This window comes from Oncorhynchus kisutch, unplaced genomic scaffold, assembly GCF_002021735.2.
Source record: "Oncorhynchus kisutch isolate 150728-3 unplaced genomic scaffold, Okis_V2 Okis09a-Okis19a_hom, whole genome shotgun sequence".
Lineage (NCBI taxonomy): Eukaryota > Metazoa > Chordata > Actinopteri > Salmoniformes > Salmonidae > Oncorhynchus > Oncorhynchus kisutch.
The window spans coordinates 12,588,061-12,615,875 of record NW_022261985.1 but is presented as its reverse complement, the minus strand read 5'-3'; the positions used below and the strand labels follow the sequence as shown (position 1 = coordinate 12,615,875).

General features: G+C 44.0%; 1 protein-coding gene across 1 annotated transcript in view; it reads left to right on the top strand.

Moving 5' to 3' along the window:
* The window catches only part of wif1 (wnt inhibitory factor 1), a 61,840-nt gene that overhangs the window by 24,431 nt on the left and 9,594 nt on the right, over positions 1-27,815 (top strand). Inside the window, exons 3-7 of the mRNA XM_031815162.1 lie at positions 3,030-3,138; positions 3,929-4,069; positions 16,739-16,834; positions 19,020-19,115; positions 24,563-24,658. Of these exons, the coding sequence (XP_031671022.1) occupies positions 3,030-3,138; positions 3,929-4,069; positions 16,739-16,834; positions 19,020-19,115; positions 24,563-24,658 (538 nt within the window). The remainder of the gene's footprint in view (positions 1-3,029; positions 3,139-3,928; positions 4,070-16,738; positions 16,835-19,019; positions 19,116-24,562; positions 24,659-27,815) is intronic.

Genomic DNA, 27,815 nt, shown 5'->3' with positions numbered 1-27,815 from the left:
AGAGAGAGAGAGAGAGAGACCACATGTCATTTAGAGAGAGAGAGACCACATGTCATTTAGAGAGAGAGACACCACATGTCATTTAGAGAGAGATACCACATATCATTTAGAGAGAGATCACATGTCATTTAGAGAGAGATCACATGTCATTTAGAGAGAGAGACCACATGTCATTTAAAGAGAGACCACATGTCATTTAGAGAGAGAGACCACATGTCATTTAGAGAGAGAGACCACATGTCATTTAGAGAGAGAGGGACCACATGCAATTTAGAGAAAGAACACATGTCATTTAGAGAGAGAGAGACCACATGTAATTTAGAGAGACCACATGTCATTTAAAGATAGACCACATGTCATTTAGAGAGAGAGAGACCACATGTCATTTAGAGAGAGACCACATGTCATTTAAAGAGAGACCACATGTCATTTAGAGAGATACCACATGTCATTTAGAGAGAGGGACCACATGCAATTTAGAGAAAGAACACGTGTCATTTAGAGAGAGAGAGACCACATGTCATTTAGAGAGACCACATGTCATTTAGAGAGAGATACCACATGTCATTTAGAGAGAGACCACATGTCATTTAGAGAGCGAGAGACCACATGTCATTTAGAGAGAGAGAGACCACATGTCATTTAGAGAGAGACTACATGTCATTTAGAGAGAGAGACCACATGTCATTTAAAGAGAGACCACATGTCATTTAGAGAGAGAGACCACATGTCATTTAGAGAGAGAAGGTTCACATGCAATTTAGAGAAAGAACACATGTCATTTAGAGAGAGAGAGAGAGAGAGAGACCACATGTAATTTAGAGAGAGACCACATGTCATTTAAAGATAGACCACATGTCATTTAAAGAGAGAGAGAGAGACCACATGTCATTTAGAGAGAGAGAGAGACCACATGTCATTTAGAGAGAGAGATCACATGTCATTTAGAGAGAGAGATCACATGTCATTTAGAGAGAGAGGGACCACATGCAATTTAGAGAAAGAACACATGTAATTTAGAGAGAGAGATACCACATGTAATTTAGAGAGAGAGAGAGAGAGAGACCACATGTCATTTAGAGAGAGAGACCACATGTCATTTAGAGAGAGAGACCACATGTCATTTAGAGAGAGAGACACCACATGTCATTTAGAGAGAGAGATACCACATGTCATTTAGAGAGAGATCACATGTAATTTAGAGAGAGACACCACATGTCATTTAAAGAGAGACCACATGTCATTTAGAGAGAGAGACCACATGTCATTTAGAGAGAGAGACCACATGTCATTTAGAGAGAGAGGGACCACATGCAATTTAGAGAAAGAACACATGTCATTTAGAGAGAGAGAGACCACATGTAATTTAGAGAGACCACATGTCATTTAAAGATAGACCACATGTCATTTAGAGAGAGATAGACCACATGTCATTTAGAGAGAGACCACATGTCATTTAAAGAGAGACCACATGTCATTTAAAGATAGACCACATGTCATTTAGAGAGATACCACATGTCATTTAGAGAGAGGGACCACATGCAATTTAGAGAAAGAACACGTGTCATTTAGAGAGAGAGAGACCACATGTAATTTAGAGAGACCACATGTCATTTAGAGAGAGATACCACATGTCATTTAGAGAGAGACCACATGTCATTTAGAGAGAGAGAGACCACATGTCATTTAGAGAGAGAGACCACATGTCATTTAGAGAGAGAGAGACCACATGTCATTTAGAGAGAGACCACATGTCATTTAGAGAGAGACCACATGTCATTTAGAGAGAGATACCACATGTCATTTAGAGAGAGAAAGAACACATGTAATTTAGAGAGAGAGACCACATGTCATTTAGAGAGACCACATGTCATTTAAAGATAGACCACATGTCATTTAGAGAGAGAGAGACCACAAGTCATTTAGAGAGAGAACACATGTCATTTAAAGAGAGACCACATGTCATTTAGAGAGATACCACATGTCATTTAGAGAGAGGGACCACATGCAATTTAGAGAAAGAACACGTGTCATTTAGAGAGAGAGAGACCACATGTAATTTAGAGAGACCACATGTCATTTAGAGAGAGATACCACATGTCATTTAGAGAGAGACCACATGTCATTTAGAGAGCGAGAGACCACATGTCATTTAGAGAGAGAAGGACCACATGCAATTTAGAGAGAGAGAGACCACATGTCATTTAGAGAGAGAGAGACCACATGTCATTTAGAGAGAGACCACATGTCATTTAGAGAGAGACCACATGTCATTTAGAGAGAGAGACCACATGTCATTTAGAGAGAGAAAGAACACATGTAATTTAGAGAGAGAGACCACATGTCATTTAGAGAGACCACATGTCATTTAAAGATAGACCACATGTCATTTAGAGAGAGGGTCCACATGCAATTTAGAGAAAGAACACGTGTCATTTAGAGAGAGAGAGACCACATGTCATTTAGAGAGAGACCACATGTCATTTAGAGAGAGAGAGACCACATGTCATTTAGAGAGAGAGATACCACATGTCATTTAGAGAGAGAGAGACCACATGTCATTTAGAGAGAGACCACATGTCATTTAGAGAGAGAGACCACATGTCATTTAGAGAGAAAGAGACCACATGTCATTTAGAGAGAGATACCACATGTCATTTAGAGAGAGAGAGACCACATGTCATTTAGAGAGAGAGACCAGATGTGCCGTGTGTTTTTGGGAGAGGAGGGTCAACACACAGACATTATTTAGAGAGGGACACAGTGTGTACTAACACAAACTCACTGTGTGACAAACAAACATGTATATGCATACAAGCACACTAGCACGGACGCATCCGGGGTCATCAGCTGTTCTCTGGTCATGTGTGTTGCATGCCCAGTACCTCTCTGAGACATCAGCTGTTCTCTGTTCATGTGTGTTGCAGGCCCAGTACCTCTCTGAGACATCAGCTGTTCTCTGGTCATGTGTGTTGCAGGCCCAGTACCTCTCTGAGACATCAGCTGTTCTCTGTTCATGTGTGTTGCAGGCAGAGTACTTCTATGAGTTCCAGACACTGCGCTCCATGGATGTGGATATCATGGACAACCCCACGGTCAACGTTCCTCTCCTGGGCTCTGTACCACGTAGGCCCTCAGGTGAGACAGGAGCTGGTGAATCCGTGCTACCTTCTCAGTGTTGTTGTTTATTGGACACATGAGACTGAAGAACAGCAAGCAGGAAAGAGTGGAGGAGTTTGAGTCAGCAGCCCAGCCCAGCGCTAACCGCTAGACCACACAGCTTGAAATCAGTCATGAAATCAGTTATAATAGCTTGAAATCAGTCACAATAGCTTGAAATCAGTCATAACAACTTGAAATCAGTCATAATAGCTTGAGATCAGTCACAATAGCTTGAAATCAGTCACAATAGCTTGAAATCAGTCATGAAACCAGTCATAACAACTTGAAATCAGTCATAATAGCTTGAAATCAGTCATAATAGCTTGAGATCAGTCACAATAGCTTGAAATCAGTCTCAATAGCCTGAAATCAGTCATGAAACCAGTCATAACAACTTGAAATCAGTCATAATAGCTTGAGATCAGTCACAATAGCTTGAAATCAGTCACAATACCTTGAAATCAGTCATGAAACCAGCCATAACAACTTCAAATCAGTCACAATAGCTTGAAATCAGTCACAATAGCTTGAAATCAGTCACAATAGCTTGAAATCAGTCATGAAACCAGTCATAATAGCTTGAAATCAGTCACAATAGCTTGAAATCAGTCATAATAGCTTGAAATCAGTCACAATAGCTTGAAATCAGTCATATAGCTTGAAATCAGTCACAATAGCTTGAAATCAGTCACAATAGCTTGAAATCAGTCACAATAGCTTGCATACTGATTACTGCGTTGTAATATGATGTTTCTCTGTGTTTAAGTGGTGCAGGTGGGCTTCCCGTGTTTAGGAGACCAGGATGGCGTAGCGGCGTTCGAGGTCACCATACTGGTCATGGACGCCGGTGGGAACATCATCCTGAGGACACCTCACAACGCCATCTTCTTCAAGACCTGCCAGAGAGGTGAGGACGCAGCTCCCAGAGTTTCATTTACACTTTTAACATGTTACCTCTGTTTTTGAATGGTCTACTAGAAGAGGAGGTGACAGGAAAGGAGAGGAGGGGAGATCAGAGAAGTGGAAAGCAGGAGAGGAGAGGAGAGGAGAGGAGAGGAGAGGAGAGGAGAGGAGAGGAGAGGAGAGGAGAGGAGAGGAGAGGAGAGGAGAGGAGAGGAGAGGAGAGGAGAGGAGAGGAGAGGAGAGGAGAGGAGAGGAGAGGAGAGGAGAGGAGAGGAGAATATTGTCTCTCATTATCACCAGAGAGGATTGGCTACCTCTCAGCATCACCAGAGATGATTGGCTAGCTCTCAGCATCTCTTGAGATGATTGGTTAGCTCTCAGCATCGTCAGAGATGATTGGTTAGCTCTCAGCATCACCAGAGATGATTGGTTAGCTCTCAGCATCACCAGAGATGATTGGGTAGCACTCAGCATCGCCACAGATGATTGGGTAGGTCTCAGACTGCATTACCCTGTCTGATTTAGTTCTACCTCTGCTACTGCTGACTGGATATTATAACATTACCCTGTCTGATTTAGTTCTACCTCTGCTGACTGGATATTATAACATTACCCTGTCTGATTTAGTTCTACCTCTGCTGACTGGATATTATAACATTACCCTGTCTGATTTAGTTCTACCTCTGCTACTGCTGACTGGATATTACAACATTACCCTGTCTGATTTAGTTCTACCTCTGCTGACTGGATATTATAACATTACCCTGTCTGATTTAGTTCTACCTCTGCTGACTGGATATTATAACATTACCCTGTCTGATTTAGTTCTGCCTCTGCTACTGCTGACTGGATATTATAACATTACCCTGTCTGATTTAGTTCTACCTCTGCTACTGCTGACTTTATATTATAACATTACCCTGTCTGATTTAGCTCTGCCTCTGCTGACTGGATATTATAACATTACCCTGTCTGATTTAGTTCTACCTCTGCTGACTGGATATTATAACATTACCCTGTCTGATTTAGTTCTACCTCTGCTGACTGGATATTATAACATTACCCTGTCTGATTTAGTTCTGCCTCTGCTACTGCTGACTTTATATTATAACATTACCCTGTCTGATTTAGCTCTGCCTCTGCTGACTGGATATTATAACATTACCCTGTCTGATTTAGTTCTACCTCTGCTGACTGGATATTATAACATTACCCTGTCTGATTTAGTTCTGCCTCTGCTGACTGGATATTATAACATTACCCTGTCTGATTTAGTTCTGCCTCTGCTGACTGGATATTATAACATTACCCTGTCTGATTTAGTTCTACCTCTGCTGCTGCTGACTGGATATTATAACATTACCCTGTCTGATTTAATTCTACCTCTGCTACTGCTGACTGGATATTATAACATTACCCTGTCTGATTTCGTTCTGCCTCTGCTGACTGGATATTATAACATTACCCTGTCTGATTTAGTTCACCTCTGCTGACTGGATATTATAACATTACCCTGTCTGATTTAGTTCTACCTCTGCTACTGCTGACTGGATATTATAACATTACCCTGTCTGATTTAGTTCTACCTCTGCTGACTGGATATTATAACATTACCCTGTCTGATTTAGTTCTGCTACTGCTGACTGGATATTATAACATTACCCTGTCTGATTTAGTTCTGCCTCTGCTGCTGCTGACTGGATATTATAACATTACCCTGTCTGATTTAGTTCTACCTCTGCTGCTGCTGACTGGATATTATAACATTACCCTGTCTGATTTAGTTCTGCCTCTGCTGACTGGATATTATAACATTACCCTGTCTGATTTAGTTCTGCCTCTGCTGACTGGATATTATAACATTACCCTGTCTGATTTAGTTCTGCCTCTGCTACTGCTGACTGGATATTATAACATTACCCTGTCTGATTTAGGTCTACGTCTGCTGCTGCTGACTGGATATTATAACATTACCCTGTCTGATTTAGTTCTGCCTCTGCTGACTGGATATTATAACATTACCCTGTCTGATTTAGTTCTGCCTCTGCTGACTGGATATTATAACATTACCCTGTCTGATTTAGTTCTGCCTCTGCTACTGCTGACTGGATATTATAACATTACCCTGTCTGATTTAGTTCTGCCTCTGCTGACTGGATATTATAACATTACCCTGTCTGATTTAGTTCTACCTCTGCTGACTGGATATTATAACATTACCCTGTCTGATTTAGTTCTACCTCTGCTGCTGCTGACTGGATATTATAACATTACCCTGTCTGATTTAGTTCTACCTCTGCTACTGCTGACTGGATATTATAACATTACCCTGTCTGATTTCGTTCTGCCTCTGCTGACTGGATATTATAACATTACCCTGTCTGATTTAGTTCACCTCTGCTGACTGGATATTATAACATTACCCTGTCTGATTTAGTTCTACCTCTGCTACTGCTGACTGGATATTATAACATTACCCTGTCTGATTTAGTTCTACCTCTGCTGACTGGATATTATAACATTACCCTGTCTGATTTAGTTCTACCACTGCTGACTGGATATTATAACATTACCCTGTCTGATTTAGTTCTACCTCTGCTGACTGGATATTATAACATTACCCTGTCTGATTTAGTTCTGCCTCTGCTGCTGCTGACTGGATATTATAACATTACCCTGTCTGATTTAGTTCTACCTCTGCTGCTGCTGACTGGATATTATAACATTACCCTGTCTGATTTAGTTCTGCCTCTGCTGACTGGATATTATAACATTACCCTGTCTGATTTAGTTCTGCCTCTGCTGACTGGATATTATAACATTACCCTGTCTGATTTAGTTCTGCCTCTGCTACTGCTGACTGGATATTATAACATTACCCTGTCTGATTTAGTTCTGCCTCTGCTGACTGGATATTATAACATTACCCTGTCTGATTTAGTTCTACCTCTGCTGACTGGATATTATAACATTACCCTGTCTGATTTAGTTCTACCTCTGCCTCTGCTGACTGTATATTATAACATTACCCTGTCTGATTTAGTTCTACCTCTGCTGACTGGATATTATAACATTACCCTGTCTGATTTAGCTCTGCCTCTGCTACTGCTGACTTTATATTATAAGATGTGGTACAACCACAACAGAAGTGGTTGAGATGCCCTGCTTTAGGGTGGTGGCGAGACAGCAGGATGTATAGAGACAGCAGGATGTATAGAGACAGCAGGATGTATAGAGACAGCAGGATGTATAGAGAGGTATAGAGACAGCAGGATGTATAGATCAGTGATCTCAATCCTTCATAATCAGGGTGGAGGGTAAATAGATCCCATGGTAGATCTATAGATCCCATGTGTTACTGGGCATGATCCCATGTGAGGAGAGAGAGAGAGAGAGAGAGCGAGAGAGAGGAGGAGAGAGAGAGAGAAGGAGAGCGAGAGAGAAGGAGAGAGAGAGGAGAGAGAGAAGAGGAGAGAGAGAAGAGGAGAGAGAGTGAGAAGAGGAGAGAGAGTGAGAAGAGGAGAGAAGAGGAGAGAGAGAGAAGAGGAGAGAGAGAGAAGAGAGAGAGAGAGAGAGAGAAGGAGAGAGAGAGAGAGAGAAGGAGAGAGAGAGAGCGAGAGAGAGAGAGAGAGAGAGAGAGTGTGTGTGTCGAGGTCATGTCTTCCTGGTGCTCTCATGTTTAAAGCCTTGTCCTAATGGGGGGGGGGGGGTGCTGGGGAGGCTTTGAGACCAGGGGAGGAGAGAGGGGAGTGAAGTTACCTGCCAATCAGCGTCCAGGACAAAGGCCATAGCTGGGGCATGATGTCATGGGAACTCTGCCAGCTGCAGATGGAGGCTGGAACAGGAGACACACACCCCTCCACCCCTCCACCCACACACACCAGTACCCCTCCACACACACACACCAGTACCCCTCCACACACACACACCAGTACCCCTCCACACACACACAGCAGTACCCTTCCACACACACACACACACACACACCAGTACCCCTCCACCCACACACAGCAGTACCCCTCCACACACACACAGCAGTACCCCTCCACACACACACAGCAGTACCCCTCCACACACACACAGCAGTACCCCTCCACACACACACAGCAGTACCCCTCCACACACACACACCAGTACCCCTCCACACACACAGCAGTACCCCTCCACACACACACACCAGTACCCCTCCACACACACACACACCAGTACCCCTCCACACACACACACCAGTACCCCTCAACACACACCAGTACCCCTCCACACACACACACACCAGTACCCCTCAACACACACCAGTACCCCTCCACACACACACACACCAGTACCCCTCCACACACACACACAGCAGTACCTCCACACACACACAGCAGTACCCCTCCACACACACACACCAGTACCCCTCCACACACACAGCAGTACCCCTCCACACACACACACCAGTACCCCTCCACACACACACACCAGTACCCCTCCACACACACACAGAAGTACCCCTCCACACACACACAGCAGTACCCCTCCACACACAGCAGTACCCCTCCACACACACACACCAGTACCCCTCAACACACAGCAGTACCCCTCCACACACACACACCAGTACCCCTCAACACACACCAGTACCCCTCCACACACACACACAGCAGTACCCCTCCACACACACACACCAGTACCCCTCAACACACAGCAGTACCCCTCCACACACACAGCAGTACCCCTCCACACACACACACACCAGTACCCCTCAACACACAGCAGTACCCCTCCACACACACACACACCAGTACCCCTCCACACACACACACAGCAGTACCCCTCCACACACACACACCAGTACCCCTCAACACACAGCAGTACCCCTCCACACACACAGCAGTACCCCTCCACACACACACACCAGTACCCTCAACACACAGCAGTACCCCTCCACACACACACACCAGTACCCCTCCACACACAGCAGTACCCCTCCACCCACACACAGCAGTACCCCTCCACACACAGCAGTACCCCTCCACACACAGCAGTACCCCTCCACACACAGCAGTACCCCTCCACATACACCAGTACACCTCCACACACACACAGCAGTACCCCTCCACACACACACACACACACACACACACACACACACACACACACACACACACACACACACACACACACACACACACACACCAGTACCCCTCCACACACACCAGTACCCCTCCACACACACACACCAGTACCCCTCCACACACACACAGCAGTACCCCTCAACACACACCAGTACCCCTCCACACACACACACCAGTACCCCTCAACACACCACCAGTACCCCTCCACACACACACACAGCAGTACCCCTCCACACACACACAGCAGTAGCCCTCCACACACACACACACACACACACACACACACACACACACACACACACACACACACACCAGTACCCCTCCACACACACACACACCAGTACCCCTCCACACACACACACCAGTACCCCTCAACACACACCAGTACCCCTCCACACACACACCAGTACCCCTCCACACACACACACACACACAGCAGTACCCCTCCACACACACACACACACACACACACACACACACACACACACACACACACACACACACACACACACACACACAGCAGTACCCCTCCACACACACACACACACACACACACACACAGCAGTACCCCTCCACACACACACACACACACACCAGTACCCCTCCACACACAGCAGTACCCCTCCACACACACACAGTAGTATCCCTCCACACACACACAGCAGTACCCCTCCACACACACCAGGACCCCTCCACACACACACAGCAGTACCCCTCCACACACACACACACACACACACACACACACACACACACACACACACACACACACACACACACCAGTACCCCTCCACACACACCAGTACCCCTCCACACACACACACCAGTACCCCTCCACACACACACAGCAGTACCCCTCAACACACACCAGTACCCCTCCACACACACACACCAGTACCCCTCAACACACACCAGTACCCCTCCACACACACACACAGCAGTACCCCTCCACACACACACAGCAGTAGCCCTCCACACACACACACACACACACACACACACACACACACACACACACACACACACCAGTACCCCTCCACACACACACACACACCAGTACCCCTCCACACACACACACCAGTACCCCTCAACACACACCAGTACCCCTCCACACACACACCAGTACCCCTCCACACACACACACACACACAGCAGTACCCCTCCACACACACACACACACACACACACACACACACACACACACACACACACACACACACACACACACACACACACACACACACACACACACACACACACACACACACACACACACACACAGCAGTACCCCTCCACACACACACACACACACACACACACACACACACACACAGCAGTACCCCTCCACACACACACACACACACACACCAGTACCCCTCCACACACACCAGTACCCCTCCACACACAGCAGTACCCCTCCACACACACACAGTAGTATCCCTCCACACACACACAGCAGTACCCCTCCACACACACCAGGACCCCTCCACACACAGCAGTACCCCTCCACACACAGCAGTACCCCTCCACACACACACAGTAGTACCCCTCCACACACACCAGGACCCCTCCACACACAGCAGTACCCCTCCACACACACACAGCAGTACCCCTCCATTTCTACTAGCTTAGGGCACTTCCTATCTGTTACAGGAAGCAGCGACACCAAACCAGACTTCATAAACCAGCATTAATGTTCCATGTCCTGTTTCCCAATGTGGGATATGGTGTCAAAGTAGGAACAAATATACATCTAGCTGTTTAATCAAAATTAGTACAAAAGGTTTTATAACAGCTAAGGCGTAGTTTCCTGTGTCCCAAATGGCTCCATATTCCCTACATAGGGACCGGGGCGGCAGGGTAGCCTAGTGGCTATAGCCTCTCTACTGCATATAGCCTCTCTGCTGTATATAGCCTCTCTGCTGTATATAGCCTCTCTACTGTATATAGCCTCTCTACTGTATATAGCCTCTACTGTCTATAGCCTCTCTACTGTATATAACCTCTCTACTGTATATAACCTCTCTACTGTATATAGCCTCTCTACTGTATATAGCCTCTCTACTGCATATAGCCTCTCTACTGTATGTAGCCTCTCTACTGTATATAGCCTCTCTACTGCATATAGCCTCTCTACTGTATATAACCTCTCTACTGTATATAGCCTCTCTACTGTATATAGCCTCTCTACTGTATATAGCCTCTCTACTGTATATAGCCTCTCTACTGTATATAACCTCTACTGTATATAGCCTCTCTACTGTATATAGCCTCTCTACTGTATATAGCCTCTACTGTCTATAGCCTCTCTACTGTATATAACCTCTCTACTGTATATAACCTCTCTACTGTATATAGCCTCTCTACTGTATATAGCCTCTCTACTGCATATAGCCTCTCTACTGTATGTAGCCTCTCTACTGTATATAGCCTCTCTACTGCATATAGCCTCTCTACTGTATATAGCCTCTCTACTGCATATAGCCTCTCTACTGTATATAACCTCTCTACTGTATATAGCCTCTCTACTGCATATAGCCTCTCTACTGTATATAACCTCTACTGTATATAGCCTCTCTACTGTATATAGCCTCTCTACTGTATATAGCCTCTCTAATGTATATAACCTCTACTGTATAGAGCCTCTCTACTGTATAGAGCCTCTCTACTGTATATAGCCTCTCTACTGTATTAGCTCTCTACTGTATATAAACTCTACTGTATATAACCTCTCTACTGTATATAAACTCTCTACTGTATATAGCCTCTCTACTGTATATAGCCGCTCTACTGTATATAACCTCTCTACTGTATAGAGCCTCTACTGTGCATAGCCTCTCTACTGTATATACCATCTCTACTGTATATAACCTCTCTACTGTATATAACCTCTCTACTGTATATACCCTCTCTACTGTATATAGCCTCTCTACTGTATATAGCCTCTCTACTGTATATAGCCTCTCTACTGTATATAGCCTCTCTACTGTATATAACCTCTACTGTATATAGCCTCTCTACTGTATATAGCCTCTACTGTCTATAGCCTCTCTACTGTATATAACCTCTCTACTGTATATAACCTCTCTACTGTATATAGCCTCTCTACTGCATATAGCCTCTCTACTGCATATAGCCTCTCTACTGTATATAGCCTCTCTACTGCATATAGCCTCTCTACTGTATATAGCCTCTCTACTGCATATAGCCTCTCTACTGTATATAGCCTCTCTACTGCATATAGCCTCTCTACTGTATATAACCTCTACTGTATATAGCCTCTCTACTGTATATAGCCTCTCTACTGTATATAGCCTCTCTACTGTATATAACCTCTACTGTATATAACCTCTACTGTATATAGCCTCTCTACTGTATAGAGCCTCTCTACTGTATATAGCCTCTCTACTGTATATAACCTCTCTACTGTATATAAACTCTACTGTATATAACCTCTCTACTGTATATAACCTCTCTACTGTATATAACCTCTCTACTGTATATAACCTCTCTACTGTATGTAGCCTCTCTACTGTATATAACCTCTACTGTATATAACCTCTCTACTGTATATAACCTCTCTACTGTATATAACCTCTACTGTATATAGCCTCTCTACTGTATATAACCTCTACTGTATATAGCCTCTCTACTGTATATAGCCTCTACTGTATAGAGCTGCTCTACTGTATATAGCCTCTACTGTATATAGCCTCTCTACTGTATATAGCCTCTACTGTATATAGCCTCTACTGTATATAACCGCTCTACTGTATATAGCCTCTCTACTGTATATAGCCTCTCTACTGTATGTAGCCTCTCTACTGTATATAACCTCTCTACTGTATAGAGCCTCTCTACTGTATATAACCTCTCTACTGGTCAACAGCAGGTCCCTATAGTCCCTGGTCAACAGCAGTACACTATGGTCCCTGGTCAACAGTAGTGCCCTATGGTCCCTGGTCAACAGCAGTGCCCTATGGTCCCTGGTCAACAGCAGTGCCCTATGGTCCCTGGTCAACAGCAGTGCCCTATGATCCCTGGTCAACAGCAGTGCCCTATAGTCCCTGGTCAACAGCAGTGCACTATGGTCCCTGGTCAACAGCAGTGCCCTATATAGGAAATAGAATAGAGTCCCTTCCTTTGTCTGAGTTAACTGAAACCAGACTCATCCCTCCCTCTGTCCCTTGTGTTGGATAGAGTGATGGAGTGAATCCTGAGTTAACTGAAACCAGACTCATCCCTCCCTCTGTCCCTTGTGTTGGATAGAGTGATGGAGTGAATCCTGAGTTAACTGAAACCAGACTCATCCCTCCCTCTGTCCCTTGTGTTGGATAGAGTGATGGAGTGAATCCTGAGTTAACTGAAACCAGACTCATCCCTCCCTCTGTCCCTTGTGTTGGATAGAGTGATGGAGTGAATCCTGAGTTAACTGAAACCAGACTCATCCCTCCCTTTGTCCCTTGTGTTGGATAGAGTGATGGAGTGAATCCTGAGTTAACTGAAACCAGACTCATCCCTCCCTTTGTCCCTTGTGTTGGATAGAGTGATGGAGTGAATCCTGAGTTAACTGAAACCAGACTCATCCCTCCCTCTGTCCCTTGTGTTGGATAGAGTGATGGAGTGAATCCTGAGTTAACTGAAACCAGACTCATCCCTCCCTCTGTCCCTTGGGTTGGATAGAGTGATGGAGTGAATCCTGAGTTAACTGAAACCAGACTCATCCCTCCCTCTGTCCCTTGGGTTGGATAGAGTGATGGAGTGAATCCTGAGTTAACTGAAACCAGACTCATCCCTCCCTCTGTCCCTTGTGTTGGATAGAGTGATGGAGTGAATCCTGAGTTAACTGAAACCAGACTCATCCCTCCCTCTGTCCCTTGTGTTGGATAGAGTGATGGAGTGAATCCTGAGTTAACTGAAACCAGACTCATCCCTCCCTCTGTCCCTTGTGTTGGATAGAGTGATGGAGTGAATCCTGAGTTAACTGAAACCAGACTCATCTCTCCCTCTGTGCCTTGTGTTGGATAGAGTGATGGAGTGAATCCTGAGTTAACTGAAACCAGACTCATCCCTCCCTCTGTGCCTTGTGTTGGATAGAGTGATGGAGTGAATCCTGAGTTAACTGAAACCAGACTCATCCCTCCCTCTGTCCCTTGTGTTGGATAGAGTGATGGAGTGAATCCTGAGTTAACTGAAACCAGACTCATCCCTCCCTTTGTCCCTTGTGTTGGATAGAGTGATGGAGTGAATCCTGAGTTAACTGAAACCAGACTCATCCCTCCCTCTGTCCCTTGTGTTGGATAGAGTGATGGAGTGAATCCTGAGTTAACTGAAACCAGACTCATCCCTCCCTCTGTCCCTTGTGTTGGATAGAGTGATGGAGTGAATCCTGAGTTAACTGAAACCAGACTCTTCCCTCCCTCTGTCCCTTGTGTTGGATAGAGTGATGGAGTGAATCCTGAGTTAACTGAAACCAGACTCATCCCTCCCTCTGTCCCTTGTGTTGGATAGAGTGATGGAGTGAATCCTGAGTTAACTGAAACCAGACTCATCCCTCCCTCTGTCCCTTGTGTTGGATAGAGTGATGGAGTGAATCCTGAGTTAACTGAAACCAGACTCTTCCCTCCCTCTGTCCCTTGTGTTGGATAGAGTGATGGAGTGAATCCTGAGTTAACTGAAACCAGACTCATCCCTCCGTCTCTTTCTTTTTCTCCAGATGGGTCTCGTCGTATAAAGTGAACGAGACAAGCACTACTTTAGACTTGTTTCATCCGTTTTCCTTAAACGTAAAACAAGAATCGATATTTCGTGCCAGCTTTCGTCGAAGTCTTACCGAAACACAAATTCCCCGGACACCCACTTGTGTTTGTCAATGAAAAGGACAAGTGTGAGAAGTCGTGCCAGTTTTGTTCTGTAACTGTTGTCTCAGTGAGTCGCGACGGGACTTTGGTTACATCCCAAATGGTACCCTATTCCCTAGATAGTGCACTACTTTTAATCAGAGTCCTATTATAGGACCTGGTCAAAAGTAGTGCACTAAATTGGAATAGGGAGCTTTTTGGGCCACAGATATTGTCTTCTTATTGTGGCTCTGACCACATGTTGTCTGGTGCCAGTGTTAAGGCACTGTCCCTATTCCCTAAATAGGACTCTGGTCAGAAGTAGTGCACTATATACATGGAATAGGGGTGCCGTTTTGGACACACCCAAGGGTTCCTCACACGCCGATGGATCTCTGGGACTAAGAAGGATAGTTTGACATCTCTGTTGACATCCATTACCACCTCAAAGGCTTCTAATTCATGTTGTTTTGTAGAGCGCTGGTTTTCAGTCTGCTTTGAAGCAGGCCCTGTTGTAGGGAGATGGTATTCAATCTGCTTTGAAACAGGCCCTGTTGTAGAGAGATGGTATTCAGTCTGCTTTGAAGCAGGCCCTGTTGTAGGGAGATGGTATTCAGTCTGCTTTGAACCAGGCCCTGTTGTAGAGAGATGGTATTCAGTCTGCTTTGCACCAGGCCCTGTTGTAGAGAGATGGTATTCAGTCTGCTTTGAAGCAGGCCCTGTTGTAGAGAGATGGTATTCAGTCTGCTTTGAAGCAGGCCCTGTTGTGGAACTCTAAACGTTTGACCGGAGCCCATAAGGGTGCCATTTGGGATGTATGAATAGGGTGCCATTTGGATGTTATGAATAGGGTGCCATTTGGGATGTATAAATAGGGTGCCATTTGGGATGTATGAATAGGGTGCCATTTGGATGTTATGAATAGGGTGCCATTTGGATGTTATAAATAGGGTGCCATTTGGATGTTATGAATAGGGTGCCATTTGGATGTATGAATAGGGTTCCATTTGGGATGTATAAATAGGGTGCCATTTGGATGTTATGAATAGGGTGCCATTTGGATGTTATGAATAGGGTTCCATTTGGATGTATGAATAGGGTGCCATTTGGGATGTATAAATAGGGTGCCATTTGGGATGGAAGTCCATGGCATCTCACTGCACTGTAGTGGAATGTGGTTCCCTTGAAGTGGTCTTCTGAGATGGCAGGCTATGGAGAGTGTCAGAGAGAGGAGGAAGGGGGAGGACGGAAGGAAGGAAAGAATGAAGGGAGGGAGGAAGAAAGGAAAGGAGGGAGGGAGGACTCCACTAGCCATTCATTCATCTCAACTTTGTTATTTTTCTCTTCTCACGTGTTCTGTCTCTTTATTGTCTCTTCCCTCCTCTCTCTCTCACTCCCTCTCTCCTCCCGTCTCGCTCTCTTTTCCCCTCTCTCTGTCTCGCTCTCTTCACCCTTTCTCTCTCTCACTCTCGTCTCTCTCTCTTCCCCCCCCTCTCTCTGTCTCTCTCCCCCCTTTCTCTCTCTCACTCCCTCTCTCCTCCCGTCTCGCTCTCTTTTCCCCTCTCTCTGTCTCTCTCTCTTCCCCCTTTCTCTCTCTCACTCCCATCTCTCTCTCTTCCCCCCCCCTCTCTCTCTCTCTTCCCCCCTCTCTCTGTCTCTCTGCCCCCTTTCTCTCTCTCTCACTCCTTCTCTCTCTCTCTCTCTCTGTCTCCACAGCTAAATGTCCAGGTGGTTGTCGTAACGGTGGGTTCTGCAACGAGAGACAGGTGTGTGAGTGTCAGGATGGTTTCTACGGGCCGCACTGTGAGAAAGGTACGTCTAGTCTCGTCTGTACATCCAAGCCATTCCATCTATCTTCCATCACTACCATAATGATATACAGTACACAGCACACAAGCCATTCCATCTATCTTCCATCACTACCATAATGATATACAGTACACAGCACACAAGCCATTCCATCTATCTTCCATCACTACCATAATGATATACAGTAAGTACACAGCACACAGTCAACACAATAGCTTGAGTTGCTCATTCTATAGAATGAAATTAAAATGATTTTCTTGTGGTTTTTTTCCCCTTCTCCTTGGCCCACATCAACAATGCTGGGTGGAATATCTTATTTTATTTCCAGGAATGTCTCCACAACAAACCAAAATAAAACCTTATGAAATGAAAGGCTAGAGAAAGAGAAGAGGTTGTGTGTTGTTTCACAGTTATGAGACACACCAGTCCTGCTCAGGCAGGCCTGTCATTTTCAGACAACAACAGAACCACCGCGTTGCATTTAAATGTATTAATGAATCTGTAAAAGGTTATGCTTGCGGTAGCTTAACGTTGCCTCAAGGCACCACAACTTCAAAAACATCATGGAAATTACAAAGCACTGGTTCAACAGGCTCCTTCCAGACTAGTTAAATGGAGAGAGTTTTTCCATGACAGAAATAAACAATCATGTCAGTGTCAGCAGGCAGACAGGCAGACAGGCAGGCAGGCAGGCAGGCAGGCAGGTTGGGCAGACAGGCAGCCAGACAGGCAGGCAGGCAGACAAGCAGGCAGGCAGGCAGGCAGGTTGGGCAGACAGGCAGCCAGACAGACAGGCAGGCAGGCAGACAGGCAGGCAGGCAGGTTGGGCAGACAGGCAGCCAGACAGGCAGGCAGACAGGCAGACAGGCAGACAGACAGACAGACAGACAGACAGACAGACAGACAGGCAGGCAGGCAAGCAGGCAGGCAAGCAGGCAGGCAGGCAGGTTGGGCAGACAGGCAGCCAGACAGGCAGGCAGACAGGCAGGCAGGCAGACAGACAGGCAGGCAGACAGGCAGACAGACAGACAGGCAGGCAGGCAGGCAGACAGGCAGGCAGGCAGGCAGACAAGCAGGCAAGCAGGCAGGCAGGCAAGCAGGCAGGCAGGCAGGCAGACAAGCAGGCAGGCAGGCAGGGCGGCGATGACCACGTGTTCCATCTATTTAAGCTTTTAAAAGAGGTTAGAGAGAGACTCTGTCCAGCTACAGACTGACTGAGGGGAGAACAATGTTGTTGTTTTGTTGTTGTTGTCTTTGTATCATATGAACAGTAAGGACTCTCCATGGGGATTTCCCCGTCTACTCAAACAGGGCTACGGAGCTCCTTTTGGTCGCTCCCCACCCCCCCCCCCCAAAAAAGAAGCCGCAAAAAAGAGGGCTACGCAGAGGAACATCCGTTATGGAGACCGTGTCGAGGCATCTAGAGTAGACTATGGGTTTTTAAAGAGAAGTGTTCTGTGAGAACGGCTGAGTTTTATTTTAGGGGGTGTCGACGGGTCTTGAGACATTGTGTTTACGATATTCAGTCTTGGCAGAGACTCAACAGTACTAAGGCTCTTTAGTGCCTTCTACAGGCAGCGCTACGTGAAACATTCATTATCGCAATGAATGTAGAGTTGGAAGGGTGAAGGGTTACCAGCAACTGAAGGTGAATTAAATGAATGTAGTGTTGGAAGGGTGAAGGGTTACCATCAGTTGAAGGTAAATTAAATGAATGTAGTGTTGGAAGGGTGAAGGGTTACCATCAGTTGAAGGTGAATTAAATGAATGTAGTGTTGGAAGGGTGAAGGGTTACCATTAGTTGAAGGTGAATTAAATGAATGTAGTGTTGGAAGGGTGAAGGGTTACAATCAGTTGAAAGTGAATTAAATGAATGTAGTGTTGGAAGGGTGAAGGGTTACAATCAGTTGAAGGTGAATTAAATTAATGTAGTGTTGGAAGGGTGAAGGGTTACAATCAGTTGAAGGTGAATTAAATTAATGTAGTGTTGGAAGGGTTACAATCAGTTGAAGGTGAATTAAATGAATGTAGTGTTGGAAGGGTTACAATCAGCTGAAGGTGAATTAAATGAATGTAGTGTTGGAAGGGTGAAGGGTTACCAGCAACTGAAGGTGAATTAAATACTTGAGGTTCCTGACGTAGATTTTTCTCCTCTCCTGTCCTACTCCGCCCCCCCCCCCCCCCCCAGCCCTCTGCTCTCCCAGGTGTCTGAATGGTGGACTGTGTATGAGTCCGGGGGTGTGCATCTGCCCACCTGGTTACTATGGAGACAGCTGTGACAAAGGTACACCCACCTGAAACACGGACACAGTACACATTTCATAACTCCAGACAAACACACCTCATTGCACCACTGGGGACCAACGAACTCCAACCAAGCTCGGTCTGTTGTTTTGAAAGTCTCTGAAAAGGGGTTTTATTGATGAAGGTTGGTTACTAGCTACCTTCTGAGAGCGGGATCCCGTGACATGGTTAGCATCAGTTGCTGGGACCACTACTATCTGTCCAGGGATCCTCCAAAAGTCTATAGAGCTGCTTGGCGTAGCAGCTAGCCTAGCTGCTAACTAGCTATCAAGCTAGCAAGGTTTCCTGAAAGCTTGAACACAGCCCGCGACGTGGTTAGCCCTTGTGGCTGGGGCCGGCGTATTGTCCCAGGCTTGTGGCTGTCTAAATCCCTGCTGTTTGTTGCTGTTTCCATCTGCCTTACGACCTGTCCTGTCTGGAACTGCGTGGAGTACCAACATTAGCCTACGTTGCTACCATGGCATCCAAAACCAAAGCCGGTGGGAGTACCACTGTAGTCCTCCAGACAGTAGTGTCTCTCTTTCACAGGTGAAGAATCTTTTAAACGACTGATTAAGATGATCTGACCAGAGAGGTCCAGGACATTAAGATGATCTGACCAGAGAGGTCCAGGACATTAAGATGATCTGACCGGAGAGTCCAGGACATTAAGATGATCTGACCAGAGAGGTCCAGGACATTAAGATGATCTGACCAGAGAGGTCCAGGACATTAAGATGATCTGACCGGAGAGTCCAGGACATTAAGATGATCTGACCAGAGAGGTCCAGGACATTAAGATGATCTGACCAGAGAGGTCCAGGACATTAAGATGATCTGACCAGAGAGGTCCAGGACATTAAGATGATCTGACCAGAGAGGTCCAGGACATTAAGATGATCTGACCAGAGAGGTCCAGGACATTAAGATGATCTGACCGGAGAGTCCAGGACATTAAGATGATCTGACCAGAGAGGTCCAGGACATTAAGATGATCTGACCGGAGAGTCCAGGACATTAAGATGATCTGACCAGAGAGTCCAGGACATTAAGAACAGTTTGCAGTTCTCTCAGGGAGAGCTGGATGTCCTGAAAGAGACTTGCAGCAAGATGACAACAAACTGGAAGTTCACGTGAGATAACATCAGCTCTCTCTTTGTGAATCATTATTACAGATGGCTGGGGAATGTCTAGAGGGACAATATCTAGAAGGAACTATATCTAGAGGGAAAATATCTAGAGGGACAATATCTAGAGGGACAATATCTAGAGGGACAATATCTAGAGGGAAAATATCTAGAGGGACAATATCTAGAGGGACAATCCAAGAGAAATAACATCGTTGTGGATGGCATACCGGAGTCTTCATGTAACCGATGTGAAATGGCTCGCTAGTTAGCGGTGGTGCGCGTTAATAGTGTTTCAATCGGTGACGTCACTCGCTCTGAGACCTTGAAGTAGTGGTTCCCCTTGCTCTGCAAGGGCCGTGGATTTTGTGGAGCGATGGGTAATGATGCTTCGTGGGTGACTGTTGTTGATGTGTGCAGAGGGTCCCTGGTTCGAGCCCAGGTAGGGGTGAGGGGACGGATGAAAGCTAAACTGTTACATTCACATCACTGGGACAAGTCTGAGGAGAAAGGAAGACAAATTATCATTTTAATAGCTGCAGATGGATCATGGGAAGATTGAGGTCTGGAAAACCTGTCACCAGCCCAGGTGACAGACACAGGCTGATATGTGGTCAAGTTTCTGAGGTTTAAGGACAAGATGGCTGTTCTGGACAGAGCCAAAAACTTGAGACTAACAAAACATCTTCCTTAACAAAGACTTCTCGTAAGCTGTACACAAGAGGCGGAAAATAACTTGTCCCTGCCGTGAAAGCTGTCAGAGAGCTTGGGGACATTGTTTACATCCACTACAACAGGCTCAGTGTCCACCCTCCTTCCCAAAAAGACTGGGAGGAGTGAGAGAGCCTAGCTTCTGGGTCAGTAGCTTCAGCCCCACATCACATACACCAATTGACACTCACAAGTGCCCTGTTGACTGACTCTATTAGCCAGACAATGTTCTTGTCAAGCTGGAAAGGTCTAAAAATATATGTTATTAATCAAAAGACTGGGAGGAGTGAGATAGCTGTTATTATTATTATTATTATGTTATTAATCATATGTACTATAGCCGTAGAAATACGGTTTATGAGATCAATAACTGGAGAAAAAAAAATACATCTGATAACATTCATATACTGGTCATCTCTGAGACTCACTTAGATAATTCCTTTGATAATACAGCAGTAGCAATACAGGGATATAACATACACAGAAGAGACAGGAATGCCTATGGCGGAGGTGTTGCTGTATATATTCAGAGCCATATCCCTGTAAAGCTTAGAGATGATCTCATGTCTATTGCTGTTAAAAGTGTTGTGGTTGCAGTTTCACTACCTACCTACTAAAAAGCCTCCTATTTTAGGGTGTTGCTATATAGGCCAACATGTGCTGACATTCATTATCTGGATAATATGTGTGCAATGCTTGGTAATGTGTGTGCTGTTTACAGATAGGTATATTTTCTGGGTGTCCCGAATATAGATTGGTTTTCATCAAGCTGTCCGCTCAAGAGGAAGCTGCTCACTGTAACCAGTGCCTGTAATCTGGTTGTGTGTCTTGACCTCCGCCGAACCCCTGAGACTGACTCACCGAACCCCTGGGGTTCGATTGAACCCAGGTTAAGAACCACTGATGTTGGGCCTACAGAAGAGACAGGAATGCCTATGGCGGAGGTGTTGCTGTATATATTCAGAGCCGTATTCCTGTAAAGCTTAGAGGCCGAGACAATAAGAAGATACAGTGGCAGAATAAATTCAAATCACACCTTTTGTTTCATCACAAAACAGGAGAGCGACATCTATACGATGAAGTCCACAAAACATATTTTATGTAACAAACAGTTACACGCTCAAGCACATTAATGCTTCCGGAACATTTTTTCAGACTACTAAACTATTGATTTAGAACCATGTGGAGAGTTTTACCGCAAGTCGTAAAGACAACAGATGCTGTCTCCGCTATTCCAGCACCATTTCAACATTACAACATCATCTAACCACCTCTGCTTAGTCTAATACAGAGACAACAGGAGCTGTCTCTGCTATTCCAGCGTCATTTCAACGTCAACATTACAACATCATCTAACCACCTCTGCTTAGTCTAATACAGAGACAACTAAAAGATACCAGAAAACGATTTAGTCTAATCAATGTAAGCTAAATATGACGTGGTTGTCCATGGTTGTCACGAATCCCGCCGAAGATGGTGCCTCTTCCTGTTCGGGCGGCGCTCGGCTGTCGTCGTCGCCGGCCTATTAGCTGCCATCGATTCCCTTTCCGTTTGTTTCTGTTTATTGGGTTTAAGTGGGTACACCTGTTTTGAGTTAGGGTTTGTTTGTAGGCTATTTAAGGGCACTAGGCCCGCTGGGTATTTGTGTGGGCTTGTTCTCTGTTATTTGGTTTTTAACAATGGTACTGATTTCTCTGTATGTGTGTGTGTGTGTGTGTGTGTGCTTGCAAGTAGAAAAAAAACATGTTGACTCACCGTACTTGTAGAGACACGCCAGCAATGCCATCCTCCTCCTTCATGTTGTCTAAACGGTCTATGACTCTTGTCACACAGTACACACTTTTAGTTTTTGTTGTCCCTGGCTATCTGGATAAAATGCTCGCTCGCCTAATTTCCTTTCATGGGCAACGATGCGCCAGGCCAGCTAGTTAACATTAGCAAGCTACATCTAGCTACACGTTGAACTTCCACCCTGTCAGGCCAGGGGCACAATGTATGAATTCATGGTTGGATTGTCACGGCCGTCGTTCAAGGAAGACCTGAGTTGCAGCGTGGTGGGCGTACATTTTATTTTATTTTGTAAAACGTCACCAACAAAACAAGAAATAACAAACACGACCGTGACGCTTACAAGGGCTATAGTGCCCCTAACAAAGACAACTTCCCACAATCATAACAGGGGAAAAGGCTGCCTAAGTATGATTCCCAATCAGAGAAAACGATAGACAGCTGTCCCTGATTGAGAACCATACCCGGCCAAAACATAGAAATACAAAAACATAGAAAACAGAACATAGAATGCCCACCCAAATCACACTCTGACCAAACCAAAATAGAGACATAAAAAGTCTCTCAAAGGTCAGGGCGTGACATGGATCAGAATTGGCGTTATATTCATTGCCATAATGGAGAATTAAGTAACACCACAAGTCCAAATCCCTATCTCCATCCATGGCAAATTTAGGAATGGGCCAATTTTAGCTAGCTAGCTAGCCACCGGAGGTAACATGGTGTTACCTTGGATTGTAAACTGTCATGGTCAAAACATATAGATTCAATGGTTGTAAAGATGATGTCTGTAAATAAAGAGATGCTCAGCTTTTTTGACACCACACTCCACAAAGCAAGTCCTGCAGCCTCTAGTTTTATCTCATCTTGATTATTGCCCAGTCATATGGTCAGGTGCTGCAAAGAAGGGTCTAGAAAAACGGCAGCTGGTCCAGAACAGAGCAGCAGTGTAATCAGAGGGCTATTATCAACACTATGCATGTCAGTCTCTCTTGTCTAAGAGTTGAGGACAGACTGGACTGACTACATCACTTCTTCTTCTTTTTTATAAGAAACGTTAATGTGTTTAAAATTTCAAATAGTTTGTGTAGTCAACTTACACACCGTTCTGACACACACTTACCCCACCAGTAGTGATTAGTGATTGTGAGGTCGGTTCGTTTTCGGTTAGTTTATATAAAAAACAAAAAATCACGATTTTCGGTTTGGATATTTTTTTTAAACATTAAATGCACTATGCATTATGTGATTTGAATTCTGTAACAAAGAATAAAACAATGAATAAAAGTCCCATTTACCATTACTGCTTATCACTTATCAACCATCATTTATTCACTTTACTTTAATAAAATATTTCAGTTGTGTTTATTACATTAGTTTTATTTGATGACTTTATTATTTCATTCCAAGTCCTCATCTCTATCGAGTTGCTGTCTGATTAAATCACCATTTTAGTAGTTCTTAAAAGTAAATCATTGATGACAGTTGAATACCAACTGTCAATCATTCATGTATTTTCAGGTAGAGACAAGCGACTGTTCTCTGTGTATCCCTCTTCTGTTTCTTACGTAGCAGGTCGCAAAAGAAACAGACGGACAATGGATTATGGTCGTTGTAGTTCATTATCACGTTTTCTGCGCTAAACTATGGCCTGTTGGAAACTACAACTCCCTGCTACGTCGCACAGTTGGTGCATGTTCCTAATAAAATACCAATACCAAAAATGTATCATGTAAACGTTGTCAATCTTATCGTCATCCTAATATGAATCTGCTGTAATTAAATCCCAACTACACTCATCTATGTTGTGTTCCCTCTCTAGCTAACTGCAGCATCACATGTTTAAACGGAGGGACGTGCTTCCACCCAGGGAAGTGTATCTGTCATGCAGGCTACGAGGGACCACGCTGTGGGATCAGTGAGTTACACTTTACCTAACAACTCTACTACTGCTACTACTACTACTACTACTACTACTACTACTACTACTGGGACCACGCTGTGGGATCAGTGAGTTACACTTTACCTAACAACTCTACTACTGCTACTACTACTACTACTACTACTACTACTACTACTACTACTACTACTGGGACCACGCTGTGAGATCAGTGAGTTGCACTTTACCTAACAACTCTACTACTGCTACTACTACTACTACTACTACTACTACTACTACTACTACTACTACTACTACTGGGACCACGCTGTGGGATCAGTGAGTTACACTTTACCTAACAACTCTACTACTACTACTACTGCTACTACTACTACTACTGCTACTACTACTACTACTGCTATTACTACTACTACTACTACTACTATTACTACTACCACTACTACTACTACTACTATTACTACTACCACTACTACTACTACTACTGCTACTACTACTACTGCTAATACTACTGCTACTACTACTACGACTGCTACTACTACTACTACTGCTATTACTACTACTACTACTACTATTACTACTACCACTACTACTACTACTACTATTACTACTACCACTACTACTACTACTACTACTACTATTACTACTACTGCTACTACTACTACTATTACTAGTACTCTACTACTAACTACTACTATTACTAGTACTCTACTACTACTATTACTAGTACTCTACTACTATTATTACTAGTACTCTACTACTACTACTACTACTACTACTATTACTAGTACTCTACTACTACTACTATTACTATTACTAGTACTCTACTACTACTACTACTACTACTACTACTACTACTACTACTAGTACTCTACTACTACTAATACTACTACTACTAATATTACTAGTACTCTACTACTAACTACTACTATTACTAGTACTCTACTACTAACTACTACTATGACTAGTACTCTACTACAAACTACTACTATTACTAGTACTCTACTACTACTACTATTACTAGTACTCTACTACTACTACTATTACTAGTACTCTACCTCTATTACTATTACTAGTACTCTACTACTACTACTATTACTAGTACTCTACTACTACTACTACTATTACTAGTACTCTACTACTACTACTATTACTAGTACCCTACTACTACTACTATTACTAGTACTCTACTACTACTACTACTATTACTAGTACTCTACTACTACTACTATTACTAGTACTCTACTACTACTACTACTATTACTAGTACTCTACTACTACTACTATTACTAGTACTCTACTACTACTACTATTACTAGTACTCTACTACTACTACTATTACTAGTACTCTACTACTACTACTACTATTACTAGTACTCTACTACTACTACTATTACTAGTACTCTACTACTACTACTATTACTAGTACTCTACTACTACTACTTTACTAGTACTCTACTACTACTACTACTACTATTACTAGTACTCTACTACTACTACTACTATTACTAGTACTCTACTACTACTACTACTACTACTACTACTACTACTACTACTACTACTACTACTAGTACTAGTACTAGTACTCTACTACTACTACTATTACTAGTACTCTACTACTAACTACTACTATTACTAGTACTCTACTACTACTATTACTAGTACTCTACTACTATTATTACTAGTACTCTACTACTACTACTACTACTACTACTACTACTATTACTAGTACTCTACTACTACTACTACTACTACTACTATTACTATTACTAGTACTCTACTGCTACTACTACTACTAGTACTCTACTACTACTACTTTACTAGTACTCTACTACTACTACTACTACTATTACTAGTACTCTACTACTACTACTACTATTACTAGTACTCTACTACTACTACTACTACTACTACTAGTAGTACTAGTACTAGTACTCTACTACTACTACTATTACTATTACTCTACTACTACTACTATTACTAGTACTCTACTACTACTACTACTACTATTACTAGTACTCTACTACTACTACTATTACTAGTACTCTACTACTACTACTATTACTAGTACTCTACTACTACTACTATTACTAGTACTCTACTACTACTACTACTACTATTACTAGTACTCTACTACTACTACTATTACTAGTACTCTACTACTACTACTATTACTAGTACTCTACTACTACTACTTACTAGTACTCTACTACTACTACTACTACTATTACTAGTACTCTACTACTACTACTACTATTACTAGTACTCTACTACTACTACTACTACTACTACTACTACTAATACTAGTACTAGTACTCTACTACTACTACTATTACTAGTACTCTACTACTACTACGATTACTAGTACTCTACTACTACTACTACTACTAGTACTCTACTACTACTACTACTATTACTAGTACTCTACTACTACTACTATTACTAGTACTCTACTACTACTACTATTACCAGTACTCTACTACTACTACTACTACTATTACTAGTACTCTACTACTACTACTATTACTAGTACTCTACTACTACTACTATTACTAGTACTCTACTACTACTACTATTACTAGTACTCTACTACTACTACTATTACTAGTACTCTACTACTACTACTATTACTAGTACTCTACTACTGTTATTACAGCTGCTCTCTTCAACTTTCAGACACACAATCCCAAAAGCAAAGGGGAATGTAGCCTAAAGTCAAGAGTATTTTTGTCACCCAACCTTTGGTTAATGACATCATCCAAATAACCACTGTGCTGTCACTCTGACGGCAACAGGAAGGAACACCCTGAGAGGGCAAACACTATGCTGTCACTCTGACGGCAACAGGAAGGAACACCCTGAGAGGGTAAACACTGTGCTGTCACTCTGATGGCAACAGGAAGGAACACCCTGAGAGGGTAAACACTGTGCTGTCACTCTGACAGCAACAGGTAGGAACACCCTGAGAGGGTAAACACTGTGCTGTCACTCTGACGGCAACAGGAAGGAACACCCCGAGAGGGTAAACACTGTGCTGTCACTCTGACGGCAACAGGAAGGAACACCCTGAGAGGGTAAACACTGTGCTGTCACTCTGACGGCAACAGGAAGGAACACCCTGAGAGGGTAAACACTGTGCTGTCACTCTGACGGCAACAGGAAGGACACCCTGAGAGGG